This window comes from Polyodon spathula, chromosome 7, assembly GCF_017654505.1.
Source record: "Polyodon spathula isolate WHYD16114869_AA chromosome 7, ASM1765450v1, whole genome shotgun sequence".
Classification (NCBI taxonomy): Eukaryota; Metazoa; Chordata; class Actinopteri; order Acipenseriformes; family Polyodontidae; genus Polyodon; species Polyodon spathula.
In genome coordinates this window covers 34,068,723-34,085,198 of record NC_054540.1, presented here as the reverse complement: position 1 = coordinate 34,085,198, position 16,476 = coordinate 34,068,723, and the positions used below count along the sequence as shown (strand labels likewise).

Sequence of the window (16,476 nt, the reverse complement as noted above, 5' to 3'; positions counted from 1 at the left end):
GATTTGTTCTAAATTTCTTAAACCCGCCCCAACTACTGAGTGGCAGCAAATTCCTACATTTCTATTACAGACTTCGCAAACAGGCAGGATTGTACACGCTTGCGAGATTTAAAACAAGAATACAATTGGAAATTTGCTCTCAGGATTTAAAGCTATGTTACAGTTCGACAGGAAAGATTTACAAGCTAGTGGAATTTGAAACAGAATTGCAAACTGTGGACGAAATTGTAAAAAATTCCTAGACATGTCAAAACACCCCCAGACTAATTTTTTTGTGGAAGACAGCAAATGAAAAGAAGGTACTAGTGTGCAAGTACTGTCGAGTTGCTGTACATATTGTGCCAGGAGAAAATGCCCAAGAATTTTGGGAAGTAACCGAAAAACATGATCTCATACAGTATATAAAAAACAAATTCAGGGTATCTACATAAAACTGGAAAATAGCTAAAAAAAAAACATGTAATGTAATTAATAAGCACCAAAAAACTCAAGACCTAGATATATTCTACTATAGTGTTTGTGGGTGAGTAAAGGAAACTGGTTCTTCCAAGCAAGAAGCCGTCGGTCCTGTTCAACAAGGAAGTATGCCTGCTCTAAAAATAACCATGTAAATTGAAGCTCATAACGAGACATTTGTTTTCTAAACCTTGTCTTATGTGCTGTGTTGTTTTTATACAGAGTTTAAGAACTATGTACAGTTGTTTTTCTTCTTTTGTTTGTTTTGTTTTCTTTCTTTTGCTCCTTGTTTTCTTTTTTATTTCGTTCTTTGTTGTCGATGAAGTACTACGGATCAGTGCACTTGTTTATTCTGGATGAAGGCTTTTTAGACTAAACTGACTAGTTAATAATTTATCTAACAGTAAGAGGATTGTCATATTTCCAATAGGAAGCCTTGGATCTTTTCATGAAGCCCCTTAGTTGCTGCCAGCGCTGTGGCCAAAAAATAAACTTGGAAAGGTAGAGGTAGATGTTAAAGAGGTTATAGCTAACAGAATCTTTCCAGTGGTCTGCAGGGCACTTCTATTTGCTGTCCATGTCTCGATGTGCACTTTATAGTGGATCGGTTTTTACTAATCCGGGTTAAAGAAATGTGCCAATTGTCACCTCCTTTAATCTTTTCTGAGCCAAAAATGGAATGCTGTGCTCAAATGCTTTTCATACATTTGAAAGGGTTTGCTGTCCCCCTAGGATCCGGACCTTGGTCATGTACAATTGTGATTGTGCAAGTCGGAATTCACTGCAGTGGAACATTGGCACACCTGTATAATTGTAATTAAAGCATATAATTGATTTTGGTGACCCCATTTGTTTGAAACAGAAGTGTTACATAGTATGTTTCTATTTGCACCTGTGGTTTTATTGCTTGGTTATTTAGGGTAAATAGAGTAAACATGTTAATGTGGGTAGTGGTTTATGTAACTTCTTTTTTTTTTTTTAGTATAATTGCAGTTATAAGTGTAATTACTGCAGCATAATTGTAATTGAACAAAACAGCATTGTAATTGCAATTACAGTAAAGAATTCTGCTGCAATTGTAATGCATACAGAACTCAGTCCTCATTTAGTTTGTGTCTGCTCCTTGCAGAAACGGTCCGAAGAACCGCCAGATCAGCTGAGAACCAGATCCATCACAACCCCCCCACCATCGAGCTTCGGCATCGCCCCCGCTCCCCCCGACTGAACAATCAGGACCCCTCTCCGGACCCTGAACTGCACAGGCAGCACCCCTCCCTTAACGGTGCCCCCCGCCGGCTTTCTCCGGAGGAGAGACTGCACCCCCGCGGCCACGTCCACCCCCCCCCCCCAGTATCAGAGGAGACCTACCACCTGTCGGTCTCCCCGCCAATCGAGAACAATAACCACCGCTGCCCCACGCCCTCCGAGGGCAGCCCCCGTGTCATCCAGCTCCTGCACCCGCTCCTCGTCAACGCCCCCCCACGGGAGGGCCGGCCCAGGAGCCTGTCCCAGCGAGAGGAGCTGCTGTACAGGAACCACGGCATCCTGCCCGTCTCCCCTCCGGAGGAGCAGGGGATGCCCATCGGCAGGATAGCAGGTAGGAGAACCCGTTCCCAGGTACCAGGATACATGTCCTCGAGTAACTTGGGGTACAAAATGTAAATTGGTCTTTAAGAGCTCTGGTAGGTTCAACTTCCTCTGTCTGTGTACAAAGCATATCTGTCATTATGGGAAGCAGCTGGTTGGCTGATGACAGAAAAGAAGCAGTTCACTCTCCAGGTGAGTTGTTGGGGGTCATTTTAACTCAAAGCAAACCAAGCTCAGGGGAACCCAAGTACTGTACTCGGATACAGCTATGGCCAGGAGTTTTGAGATAAAATAAAACTAATATGAACATAATTTAAGTCTTTTATTTAACATCATGTAATAAAAAAAGATAAGTCTATAAATCGTAGTACAGCATTTCCTGTTAGATTTTGAAATGTCCAGTTTTTCAGTTTGTCTTTTTTGTTCAGTACAGTTGCCACTGCTTAGAACGGGCACGTTTGTTAATGTGATTCACCCACAGTAAGCGATGGACGGCATAAACACCCACACAATAACCTGACATTCAAATTGTCCCCCAATCACTAGTACAGTATTCAAAACAAACATGGTATATGTGGTTAAAAATCTTTAAGACACTCATTACACTAATAAAAAAGATTAATTAAAACCTATGAATGTAATAGAAAGTACAGTAATCTATCACATATCCGACTGCAAATGGACCAGAGTAAGGGCAGTTATGTAAAGACGGGTAAATTAATCTTGTTTTAAATACCATTATACACAGCTGTAACAATTACTGTTCTATAGTATTGTTTTGAGATTCATCTTTTATTAGGGAGCTCCCCTAAATCGCTTGTTTAGAAAGATACAGGGTATTAATGCTTGTGACTAGCTGTCTGCCGTGTGGGTGCATGCATTTGCTGACAGGCAGGAGATGGAGAGAGAGGTTGAAGTTGATATTCCTGGCAGGCGAACAGGATTTATTTACATATTGTAGCACTGAGCTGCGTGGTTTCCAGGATATAATGAGACAGACGACAGTTGTGGTTCAAAGCAGTAGGAAACCGCTGTCTATTTTTGTAGCTTTTAGTGAACAATGGCTCTCATTCCTCTCCTCTCACTCAAACTTTAACTCTCAATTCTCCCGCCTGCCACATCCCCTCCTCTCTTTCAAACTGTCATCTCCACACAAGTCCCTCCCCCTTCCACACATTGGTCCAACACTCCCTATCTCTGACTTTTTGTGTCAGACCTGCTCCCACCCCCCATCAGTGACACACACACACACACACACACACACACACACACACAGGCAGTCTCATCTCTGTCACACAAGCACCAAAACACAGAGAACACTAACAGATCTGAACAAGAATAACACGGTTTACAAACAAACATTATTTACAGAGTACTGTCATCCCCTTCCCCAGTCCATAATCGGGCCCATTCCCACATTGCCCCCTGCTTTTTTAAGTAACCTTACATTATTTGCTGACTTAGAGTTCCAAGCATGCTTTAGCAAGCACACAGCATCTAACAGATGTTTTATTTACACTGAATTTTCGTGCTGATGCTCATCGCTTTTCTCTTTCCAGCCATGCTTGCTTGCTGTTGCAGTCAGTGCTTTTTTTCAAACTAAGTAAACCTGACACTCCATACAGGGATTAAATAGCCAAGGTACAGTACAGAGCTAATCGCTCAGTAATGAGGCGCAAAGAGCTGATTGATCTGTCAAGCTTTTTTACAACAGTAAAGTGCTGCCTTTAATTAAAATATATGTGAATGGCAAGGTAACGAGGTGAAGACAGCTGATTGGTGGATTAATAAGAGTGATTCTTACAGTAATAAGCAGTGCATTTGTTACTGAAATCTATGTGAATGGCACATAACGAGAGCCAAACAGGTGAGTTTGCCCAAAATATACAACGTGCTTAACACGATATAAACAATGCCTTTGTTACTGAAATCAATGGGAATGGCAAACACTATTTGTCTGATATAATCAGCTGCCCGAAATACACCATGCAGTGTTAAGTGGTGGCAACTGTATATGAAAAACTACAACGCGTGATGTAATTCAATATGCTAGTGTAACATTACTCATCAGGTTTCATTTGACTTTATGAAGCAAAATTAGTTAATTCCATAGAGTGATGCAAAACCTTTGACCATAGCTGTAGTTCCCAAACATGTTTGTTTTTGTTCCTCTTGTTTTCTTGTTCCTTGTCTAGTTTTTTGTGTTCACTTGGTTCTTCCTCCTATTCTCCTTCTTCTGGCTGCTGCTTCTGGCTTCTCCTTCTGGCTAATTTTTTTTTCTGGCTCCTAGCTTCTTCTTCTTCTGAGGTTGTATCCTGCACCGAGTTATGGAGTTCTCCTGGGCTGTGGGGAATTGCTGCAGGGATGGAATGTAATTGGACATTCGAAATCAAAGAGAAAAAAAAAATGGAAGCACCTTTTAAGATTCATCATGATCCTTTTTGGTTGTGGTTGTGATAGATCCATATTTTCAAACATTCACACAATCCTACTTTGAAACAGTACAGTAAAACCTAAGTATAGCATTCGTGAAACTTTTCTACACTGTTTCATGAATATCTATTGTTCTCGATGTGGGTGTTGTCACAGCAGACGAAACTGCCTTGTTCTTCCACCTCATGCCTCCTGTGCAAGATCGCCTAAGTAAGCAGACACAGTGACATTCTTCATAACTGCCCCTGACAAGGAAACCAATTGTAGCTTCCACTGCACTACCAGGAAGGCAGACGCAAAAGCACCCCCCCCCATTTGCGAATACGTAGCGATTGGTTGAAACCTGCGGACTTACTGGGAATGACGCCAGCGATCGACTTGGTGCAAATCCTATCTGGTTGGTGGAATGTAAAACAAAACCACAGGCAAGTTCAAAGCCAGACAAGCACTGTGGTAGAGAATAGTTAATACATTGTTGTGCAATGACTCAGAAGACTAACCCAGCACCCCAGGTGGTTTGTGGTGCCCCTTCTACCTCTTCTCACACTGCTTGTTGACTGAATGTAATGGTTTCCCACTAAAGGGAGATAACCATTGGTTCTTCAAATGCATTCAAATGATTTTAGTAAGCAAGACATCCCATGTACGGTGGCATAATATTCAGTGTCCTCCCATAATCTGCTGGTGTAAAAAGGTTTTTTTTTCTAGAGAACTGCTTGTGCAATAATGATGAAACTTGCCAAAGACCTTCTTTGGCACAAATTATTACATCATAGTCTTTTGGTAAGTGGAGACTGTCTGAGTGTATTTCACACTTGTATCTTAGCATTTATCTGCGGAACTGCTTGGCCAGTTATGATGAAGCCTAAAAGAGACAAGTGTATCAGAATCCAGTGGTACATATGTTACACCTTCAGCTTTTACATATATCCAGTGCTACACAGTAACTTGATTTGGACATGCTTTAGCACAAGCTGTTGTGAGCCTCAGAATCTGGGGTTAAATGTTTACATCTGTCTGTGTGTCAAACGTACATTTTTGAATACAGTGGCATAGCAGTCTACTTCATCTTAGAGCTGTATGTCAGTTTAAACTTGCATCTGCAGCAATGTGGAATGAATGTCACTGACATGCTGATTACATTACATTGTCTTTTTTTTTGATACCCTGGTTCAAGAATAAATTAGTTCATGATTCCCTTACCAAGTCACTTGCAGTTGGGACATTAACTGTGGGCAGCGTGCTGCTGTACAATATATCTTAAATAAAAAAATTAAAAAAAAACTATGCAAAACGAGCATGGTTCTACACAGAAAACTGGGACTGTTTCATTGTTTTATGGAGTTTTATAACAAAGTCCTTTTTCTTACTGTACATCAAATTTTCATGTGTGTAACTCTTAGCAACGATTGAAGGCCCAGTCTCCATGCTTTATCATTACGACTCTATTGCCTGGTTGTCACTCCTTTTAAGAGGGGAAGAATAGAAGTATCTAAATAGTGCTGTTTTCAAGCAGGATGTTTTCTCTTCTCAGACTGTCGGTTACTGTGGGATTACGTGTATCAGCTCCTCTCTGACAGCCGGTACGACAACTACATCCGCTGGGAGGACATGGAGACCAAGGTGTTCCGGATAGTGGACCCCAACGGGCTGGCCCGCCTCTGGGGAAACCACAAGGTAACCAGTTTATTTAGAGATGAGTACAGTTTATTTTAATAGTATAAAACTACTTCTTAAAACAGTATTTTTTCTCGCAATGTATGATTTAACAAGGTGTGTCAAAATGAAAACAGTTCAGGATCTGACCTTGGTTCCTGTGCTTCACAAGGTCCATCTCGATCCACATTCCTCAGCAGCAGTGTGAGCGTAGCTGCAACCCAGCACTGTGAATTGTACTCATTCTCAATGTGTGTGTTCCACTGGAACCCAGCACTGCATTGTACTCGCTTCTCAATGTGTGTGTCCCACTGGAATCCAGCACTGCATTGTACTTGCTTTTCAATGTGTGCGTTCCACTGGAATCCAGCATTGTGCATTGTACTCATTCTCAATGTGTGTGTTCCACTGGAACCCAGCACTGCATTGTACTCGCTTCTCAATGTGTGTGTCCCACTGGAATCCAGCACTGCATTGCACTCGCTTCTCAATGTGTGTGTCCCACTGGAATCCAGCACTGCATTGCACTCGCTTCTCAATGTGTGTGTCCCACTGGAATCCAGCACTGCATTGCACTCGCTTCTCAATGTGTGTCCCCCACTGGAATCCAGCACTGCATTGCACTCGCTTCTCAATGTGTGTGTCCCACTGGAATCCAGCACTGCATTGCACTCGCTTCTCAATGTGTGTCCCCCACTGGAATCCAGCACTGCATTGCACTCGCTTCTCAATGTGTGTGTCCCACTGGAATCCAGCACTGTGCATTGCACTCGCTTCTCAATGTGTGTCCCCCACTGGAATCCAGCACTGCATTGCACTCGCTTCTCAATGTGTGCGTTCCCCAGGAATCCAGCACTGCATTGCACTCGCTTCTCAATGTGTGCGTTCCCCAGGAATCCAGCAATGTGCATTGCACTCACTTCTGAATGTGTGCGTTCCACTGGAATCCAGCACTGCATTGCACTCGCTTCTCAATGTGTGTGTGTCCCAATGGAACCCAGCACTGCATTGTACTCGCTTCTCAATGTGTGTGTCCCACTGGAATCCAGCACTGTGCATTGTACTCATGCTCAATGTGTGTGTTCCACTGGAATCCAGCACTGCATTGCACTCGCTTCTCAATGTGTGTGTCCCACTGGAATCCAGCACTGCATTGCACTCGCTTCTCAATGTGTGTGTGTCCCACTGGAACCCAGCACTGCATTGTACTCGCTTCTCAATGTGTGTGTCCCACTGGAATCCAGCACTGTGCATTGTACTCATGCTCAATGTGTGTGTTCCACTGGAATCCAGCACTGCATTGCACTCGCTTCTCAATGTGTGTGTCCCACTGGAATCCAGCACTGTGCATTGTATTCGCTTCTCAGTGTTTGTGTGTTCCTGACATTTGTTTCACATTGTTTCTTTAAAACTACAGAACAGAACGAACATGACCTATGAGAAGATGTCCCGAGCACTGCGGCACTACTACAAGCTGAATATCATCAGGAAGGAGCCAGGACAGAGACTGCTGTTCAGGTATTGAGAGAGGAGTCGGGACAGGGACTGTTGTTCAGGTATTGAGAGAGGAGTCGGGACAGGGACTGCTGTTCAAGTATTGAGAGAGGAGTCAGGACAGGCGCCTAGTGAGCTTGGGCGGACACCTGCAGGACTGGCCTATGTCCTCCAGAGGCCGGTAGCTCGATAACATCTTCTCTTGAGCTCCTGAGTAAAAGAGGAAGGTGGTTTGGTCAAGGGATTGGTGGAATTGTGGCGGTGAGGGGAAAAAATTATTGTACATTCAAATTGGGGAGAAAACCTGGGTTAAAATAACTTGGCATTCTAAAAAAAAGTGTCATTTTTCATCGGTAATTTAAAAACATTAAAGCATAAAGCACCTCCTGTGCTTTAAAAGGCTTCTCGGCTGTCTCTCTAGGTTCAGTTGATACATCAAATGTTAACCTAAGTGACCAGAAGAATACATTAGTTAAGAGAACTGTGATATTTCAGAGCCGTGGCAAGTTGCTCATTAAAGCCACACCCCCCAGTCGTGTCTTGCTCCTGTTGGCAACATTATAAAGTCCCCTCAAATAAGAAAACCCTTGTATTTCATATCTGGGCCACCATTTGTAATGTCAACAGGGTTGGGGTCAATTTCTGTTTAATTTTTTTTATTCCAATTTCTTTTTTTAAATCAATTCCCAAGTTAGTAGGCATGTTGTGCAGGGAACATTTTTATGAAATTGAAATATAGGTGATACCATTGCAGTCATCTTAGCTAATTCCTCATAAAACGTCTGAGGTGCCAGCTTCATATTTTCAGTGTTATAGAAACTCTTGGCTGGAAAATATCAGCAGTGTCAATCATACTGTTAAGAACTGCTCATTAAAAATCATAACAAGTTTTTTAAAAGAGATTACTGTGCTAGTGTTACAAGTTTACAATCACGTATTCCACATCATAACAAGTAGCAGCAGAAAAAGAAACAACCGCAGGACAAAAGGAAGGCTTTGTTTTATTTTTTTTAGCCTCCTGGATATATTCTCCAGCAACAGACCTGTACAGCCCTTTGCCCAGGCTTGCATGACTGAAAAATGCGAAATTCTCAGAGAGCGTGAGCAAAACATTGTATGAGATTTTTTACTTTTATCTGACAAGCTAATGGAGTGGGAAAGTGGGTACAAACACGTTTCTTCATGTAGAAAATACTGTTTTTGATGTTTTAATCAAGCCTACGTGGGGTATCTAAACTTGTTACTGTAGAAAATGTACATGTTTTTAGTGGAAAATGGTGTTTTAAGGTGTATATATAATTTGAGAAACGCACAAAGCGATTTGCTTCCAATACATACCGTCCTGAAGTGCAGTTATATTATTTATATGACATCTGTAATCTGAGTTGACATGGTTGGATGTACTCGCACAGCACCAATACTGTACTAATAATTAAGATAGCTTTCCAATTTAATGTAGTACCCTGTGCAAATCTTTCATCCTCACTTCTACAATAAAAGTACCAACTCATCAGTCGTATTACAGGAAAGATAAAACGTCATATCACACAGGTTCTACTTTTTATTTGTTGATTATATTGTAACGCTCCATGTGAGAACTTGCTCTTAATATTATCTGATTTGTTTTAATTATGTTTTACACCAGATCTGATTAATCAAATATAAAAATATCATGAATGTAATATACCATACAGTAATACTTATTTATATACATTTCTCAATAACAGATTTAAAAAATACACTTATTAAAGCAAAACAGTGTACACAATACATGTGCACAATTCAAAATATTCTCTCTCTCTCTCTCTCTCTCTCTCTCTCTCTCTCTCTCTCTCTCTCTCTCTCTCTCTCTCTCTATATATATATATATATATATATATATATATATATATATTATATATATATATATATATATATATATATATATAAAACAAAGCTGTAAGGATGGGTATGGGAAGGGAAGGTTTAATTCCATGCTATTACCCAGTTACTTGCCCCTTTAATTTTTTTCTAGATACCTTTACATCTTTCCAAAGACGTTGCTGGGGTGATGTACAAGAATTATTTTTGTGTTTTGGAAATGGCTCTTGCAAATTTGTTAAATCTTTTTTCATTTTTATAATGCATGTATTGTATTTATTTCTCTTTCACTAATATTTGTAAATATATTGTAACTACATGTACGAAGAAAATCTATAATATAAAGTAGCCAACGATTTAAATGTAATCTTTGTAAGCTATGTAGCCTAAAGTTACAATTACATGTTTTTGATTTTTACCACATATAATGTAGCTTTTAATAAAGATCCTGACAACATTTTTAAGAGTAAAACAATTTACTAGACACATTTACTAGTCACTGTTCTGAATTAAAGTTCACAGACAAAATGGCAACGGCTTAACCTTGCCTTTTTAAGTTCTAAGATTTGCGCATGCTTAGAAAGGCTCAAAGGCAAATGCTGACTTTTCATGTGACAATGGTGTCGGAGCCTCATTCGATCCATGTTGCGTGTCGCAGTGTCAGAGCCTCCTTCAATCCACGTGGCGTGACGGTGTCGGAGCCTCATTCGATCCACGTTGTGTCGTTGTCAGTAGGCCTGAAACGATAGTAAATTTCCACGATACAGATAGTTGCAAGCCCGCTCTTTCACGATGCACCGATTATCACGACAGTAGCTGTTATTTTTCAATTGCTTTAACTGAATAAAAAGAAAAAAATAACAAGTTATGTCTTTTTTCTCTGTGGAATATGGTCTGCAACACAAGGAAACTACAGACTTTAAAAAAGAGCAAGATTCTGGCAAGAATGAGAAAAATTACCAGCACACAGATGGAAAAAAAATAATCTTAATGAAATTGTCCTTATATTACCATCTAATAGTTGCAAAACATGAGACCTTTATTTAAGTCTGTCAAAATGGGACTGCAAGCTTTTTTCCTCCTGCTTTATTTACACATTTTATTTATGTATTTAAGTGTACTTAAAAACAGTACATAATGACAAAATATTAAGCATCTTTTTCTTTTAAAACATCTAAAGTACTTGCTTTACACACATACTGCTAACTATTCTCAAGTCTTTTTCAAATAGTAAATAAATTATTTTGTACTATACAACCTGTAAGTATGGAGTAAAACAGTATGGGCATGATGTTCTTTGTGCATATTTCTTTTTTGTCGTGATTTCATTTGTGATTTAAGAAAACATTTCAATACCGTTATCAACTTTACCCGAGGTAGCCCGTTTTTCTGGTGGCACAGTAGCCTATAACATGGATATTTTAATGAACGTATTGAAATTTATATACTGATAATTGAGAGTGGAACAGAGGACAGTATAGGGAGGGTGCCGCACTGCAAATAAAAATTGTTATTAAAGTGACCTTGCTTGTTGACTGCTGATGTTTTTTAACTCCAAGTACAGAAGGGCATGTTGAAGTTCCTGCTTTCGCTGTTGTGCTTTTGCCACATTCGTACATCCTATGGTACTGTATTTCCCTGCTATATATATATATATATATATATATATATATATATATATATATATATATATATATATATATATATATATATATAAATTACAGTTCAGTAAATGCTTGTGCACAACAACTGAATGCGAGGGGTAATTACACCTAGGTAGTGTCAAGAGAAAAAGAAAAACAAAACACAACATTCGCAACAAGCTTAGCAAGTTTAACATAAAAAATATTACTAAAATATTAATTCCAAAATATAAGCTATATAAACTAGACACAAGTTTACGACAGACATGTTTGTTTTTTTTATTCCGCGACAGCTGCATCATCACGCATTGCATCTTGTTAATACTGTACCACCTAACCTTCACTATCTGTGAAACACAATGTGGAAATCCCGGCCTAAAACATTATAATACTACGAATAATGTTGCGCTGTTTTTTTTTTTTTTTTTTTGTAAGTACGCCCTTCCTGTGTATTCAAAGAATTTTCTCAAAACTGATTCGCTGGTAGGATTGGACCAGCAAATCAGATGCTAGTTAACAAGAGCACACCCACTGTTTGTCTGGTAGAAATAAATACTTTAAATAGCAAGGTAGGGCATTCGGTGCAGTTTTGTTGATAAACAAACTTGATAAACTGTGCACATTACAGAAATGTAATTATTGAATTGATTATCCAGTATTTATATCCATGTATCTAATGAGGAATGGAATCGATCGAAAAGTAGATTTTTGATTTAATCGTAGCAGCCCTAGTACACACCAATGATTTTACCCTTATTTGGAGAGAAAAGCGTCTGTTTTGCTACGAGCCACGTTTAGTGAGTATGTGACTATCGTTTTCTATGATTATTGAATAATTAAAAAATGTTTTAAGGATACAATTATTACAATCGTAATCACGATATAGCATACTATCGAAAAATCGTTTCATCTCTAGGTGTTAGCCTCATTTGTTCCACATTGTGGGATGGTGTGAGAGCCTCATTCGTTCCATGTTGCGTGACTGTGTGAGAGCCTCATTCGTTCCACGTTGCGTGACTGTGTGAGAGCCTCATTCGTTCCACGTTCCGTGACGGTGTCAGAGCCTTGTTCGATCCACTTTGCGGGTTGCAGTATCAGAGCCTCATTTTGAGCCTCGTGCAGTGCTTCAGCAAGGTTAGGTATAGATTTCTAACATGGTCCTCTCTTTTGATTGGTCAGGTTTATGAAGACCCCTGATGAGATCATGAGCGGACGGACTGACCGGCTGGAGCACCTGGAGTCTGAACTGGATGACCCGCTGTACATAGAGGAGGACTGCTGAGGAGCAGGAGACAGGCAAGAATCTACAGAAAGCACAAAAAGGGGCGGCAATCATCCTCAAGCCATGCAGAACCTAAACAAGCATGGAAGAGGCTGAGGATCTACTGACTGCCTTGGGGAATGTCCGGGTTTTATACACGACAATGAAAGTCAACTTTCAATTTCCGGATACAATCCGTCCAAACTTTTGGGATCCTCTTTTTTTTTTTATCTTTCTTTTTAGGAGTGTCATTTTAGGAAAAATGTCATGATTCTGTTTTTGTATTTTTAAAATTCCAGGAATTGTGATTGTTTTGGGGAGTCATATTCAGTGTAAAAATAAAAAAGGAAAGAAGAAAAAACACTTGCTTTTTAGGAACTGGGAATTCTTGAAGATCCCCACATATTTCCGCTGGGATTTGGGGGTGCTTACTGGTACACGTCTGCTGCAGTCTCGACTACTGTTTCTCTGTCTGAGTAACTTTGCTCTCCTTGTGCCTTGGTCCAGCCTCATCTGCTCAGCAGGGCATTGGGTCTATACCCACTTCAAATGAGAATCTTTATTAAATCCAGTTTTTTGTTTTGTTTTTGTTTTTTTAAATAGAAGATCAGAACAGGACAGCTAGCAATTACAGTGCAACTACAAGGGAATGTTTAAAAAATGTAGTAAAAGTAAATTGTATCACTTCAAAAACTGCACTTCTAAAGCCTAAGGTCATTTCTCAAGAACTGTGGAGCGCTCATTGAGGTACTATTGCTGTGAGACTGCCTGGAACAAATGTCACGGGACTGCGTTCAATATGACACTGAAGAACATCGCTGTGGTACAATGTTTGTATACCTAAGACTTTCTTTTAGTAATACAGTAGCAGGGTGGGAAATACCACATCCATTGCATGACAGTTTGTCCCATTCCAGGTTTGAATGCAGTGTTAGATGAATTGAAAACACTTTTGCACAGGACCACCACAGTTTATCAGCTGGTGACTTCTTCCTATAAAAAAAGACCTGCTACAAGAAAAACAAACTACCTGCAGTTGGGCAATAGCCCCTCCTTTCTGACTTGTATCGATCATTGATTCGTTCTGAATACTTTAAACCCAACCCAGAGTGGCAGCAAATGCCTACATTTCTATTGGAGACTCTGCTTGCGAAATTTCAAACTAAATTACAATTAGGCTTGTTTGATGGATTTAAAGCTATATTACAGTTATAGGGAGAATTTAAAACAGAATTGTAAATTTTGGTGAAATGGGGAAAATAAAATGTCTATATATTGTTTTTATTTTGTTTTTTTTACATAAAACTCGAAATTAGCTAAAAATAAGCACTAAATTTTAATAAACAAAACTGAAAACGGAAGCCCTAAGGATAAGAGAAAATGTACTGGGTATTGGGTTATTTCTTGTACGAGATTTCTAATGTAGCGCAAAGAAAACTTGGAATGGCTCAAACTGCAATGAAACCACGCAATACTGAAGTAGGTGTAACTCCAGTACGTGTATCCACCTAACACTGTTTCATTTTCAAACAAAACTACAAGGACAGAAACTGGCAAGGAATAACAGGACCTAATGGGAGATTGACCCAGTGTGCTGTATGGCGCTTTGTGTTTGACAACCTCTGCTGAATTTCTGGATGCTTTTACTAACAGAACTAAGAAACTGCCAAATGAATGTATTTTGAATGCAAAAAACTGGATTTATTTTTGGTGAAGGGCTTTTATTTCTGTTTCTGTTCAGCTCAAAGAGTTAATTTGGTGCCTGTTTTCTGTAAAGCGTGTTTTATATAATTCTCTTGTTGCTGTTTCAGCTTGGATCATTATTTTGCAAGGCGCAGTAACTGACGTTCAACAGCAAGGAGCTCCTTCTGAAAAGACTGAAATTCCAGAAGTGCACTTGTAATTTTTGCTCCTCTGCGAGTTAGATGATGAGAAATCACAGTTGCACAGCGTACAGAAATTAGACTCCTCGTGGTCCATTCTAAGAACTTTGGAAATGCAGCTCCTTTTGGGAGTCTTTTCAGAAGCAGCCCCCATGGTTGAAAAAGGACATATTAATAAGTCCGGTAAATGATGATCTAAAGTAGAAACCGCAATAGAAAATTGTATAAAAACATAACTAGTAGGATATTAAATTGGTATGAATTCAAATATTCAGGAAGCCTAGACTGCATTCCTTTTCATTTCCAGTGAGAAGCACACTTGATTGCAGACTATCCTGTATGGCGAAGATGGGAGCTGTCTGCTGTTCAGTATCGCGTTGTTTTTAATAGCAATTTGTTGATTATGTTAACTTTTTGGTATGAGTGAGTGTGTACGAATGTGAGTGCGTGCGAGCGTTCTGGTGAAGGGAATGTTAATGTAACAAAACAGCCTTTTCTAAGGGCTAAATCATTTGTAAAAAATAATAGAAAAATCATCAAAATGTCATCTCAGTAATACAAAAAAATAAAAAAGCTTAAATACCTTTTTTCATTTATTTATTTAGACTTGGCTTCTTTTTTGGGGGGGTGGGGGGTGGTTACTGTGCCTAGTAACTTCACCCCTATTATTCCTCACTGTAGAAACAAGTTTTCACATTTTGTTGGCACCAACTTAGACTTTACATGTAGAATCTACACAAACTACTCCACATTGATCAAGTTAAAAAATGCATATAGAATATAAGTAAGATTTTCAGAAAAAAACAGATTCATCTCAGTTGCATAAGAATTCAACCCCTTTGCTACTGCAGCCCTAAATCAGCTCAGGTGCAAATGATTTGTTTGAAAAAATTAGTGAAATGGTTTCAGCCTGTGTGTACTCAAAGTGGTTTAAGGTGTAGATAATTATCCTCAGATATATAAAGACTTTTGAGATGTAACTCACACAGTGATCCAACAAAGCAATCATGAAGACCAGGGAGCTTTTGAAACAAGTCAGGGATAAAGTGGTAGAGAGGCGCAGAGCAGAAGGATTCAAGAGAATTTCAAAGCCACTGATTATCCCTCTCAGCATCATTAAGAAGTGGAAGATGCATCATACTACCCAGACACTACCCAGATCAGGTTGACCTTTCAAACTGAGCAGCTGGGCAAGCAGGAAACAGGTTCGGGATGTCACTAATTTCCAAACGCTACATATGGCGCAACTCCAACACTGCACATCACCCAGTCAACACCGCACTGACTGTCAAGCATGGTGGTGAAAGCATCAAGTTATGGGGATGCCTCTCTTCAGCAGGGACTGGGAAGCTTGTCAGGATAGAGGCAAGAATGGATGGTGCAAAGTACAGGCGAATCCTTGAGGAAAACCTGTTTGTCAGCAAAGACTCAAACTGGGGAGGAAATTCACATTTCAGCAGGACAATGGCCCAAAGCCAAAGCCACACTGGAGTGTTTGAACAAGAAGAGAATTAATGTTCTTGAGCGGCCCAGCCAAAGTCCTGACTTGAATCCAATCGAATATTTATGGCAAGACTTGAAGATTGCAGTCCATCGATGATCCTCAAAAAACTTATCAGAACTGGAGCAATTTTCCCGTGAAGAATGGACAAAAATGTCACCATCCTACTGTGCAAAGCTAGTAGATACCTATCCAAAAAGACTCATCAGTAATTGCTGCAAACGGTGCTTCTACCAAGTACTGACTTAATGGACTGAATACTTATGTAACCAGTAAATTTCATTTTGTATTTTTTTTGCAAGTTTTGCTGACATTTAACCTCCTCAGTTTAACCAATACAGCTTTGAGTAAAAAAAAGTTTGTTTGAAAAACTGCACACATTGTTTGTAATTCAACAAAATGTAACATTATTTGTAGGGGTTGAATACTTCTGCAAACCACTGTGGATGTGGGGTTTCTTTCCACCAACAGCTGATTCGTACTACAATATGTGCAACAACTTATAAAGCAAAAGTATAGTAAGTGTTGTAAAAATCTGCTGGATGTTGCATTAGCTGAACCTTTTAACATTGTCTCCCAAAGCTTGAAATACAGCATACCCTGTGAACACATGAAGGTACGTGTTAGACCTTGTTTCTTTGGCAAGCATGAGCATAAGAAATCTGGCTCATGGTGTGTCTCAATCAACAGAAATACGACTAT

General features: G+C 39.6%; 1 protein-coding gene across 5 annotated transcripts in view; it reads left to right on the top strand.

Annotated features, from left to right (window-relative positions):
- The window catches only part of LOC121318566 (transcription factor ETV6-like), a 37,088-nt gene extending 23,433 nt beyond the window's left edge, over positions 1-13,655 (top strand). For 4 of the 5 annotated variants that reach the window (XM_041255373.1, XM_041255370.1, XM_041255369.1 and 1 more), the window contains 5 exons: positions 1,586-2,053; positions 6,011-6,153; positions 7,550-7,650; positions 8,641-8,740; positions 12,309-12,422. In XM_041255373.1, coding sequence (XP_041111307.1) covers positions 1,586-2,053; positions 6,011-6,153; positions 7,550-7,650; positions 8,641-8,740; positions 12,309-12,326 — 830 coding nt within the window. In that variant the 3' untranslated portion in view covers positions 12,327-12,422. Of the gene's footprint in view, positions 1-1,585; positions 2,054-6,010; positions 6,154-7,549; positions 7,651-8,640; positions 8,741-12,308 lie in introns of all 5 variants that reach the window. The other variant, XM_041255372.1, reaches the window with a different exon arrangement.
- The last annotated feature ends 2,821 nt before the right edge of the window (positions 13,656-16,476 follow it).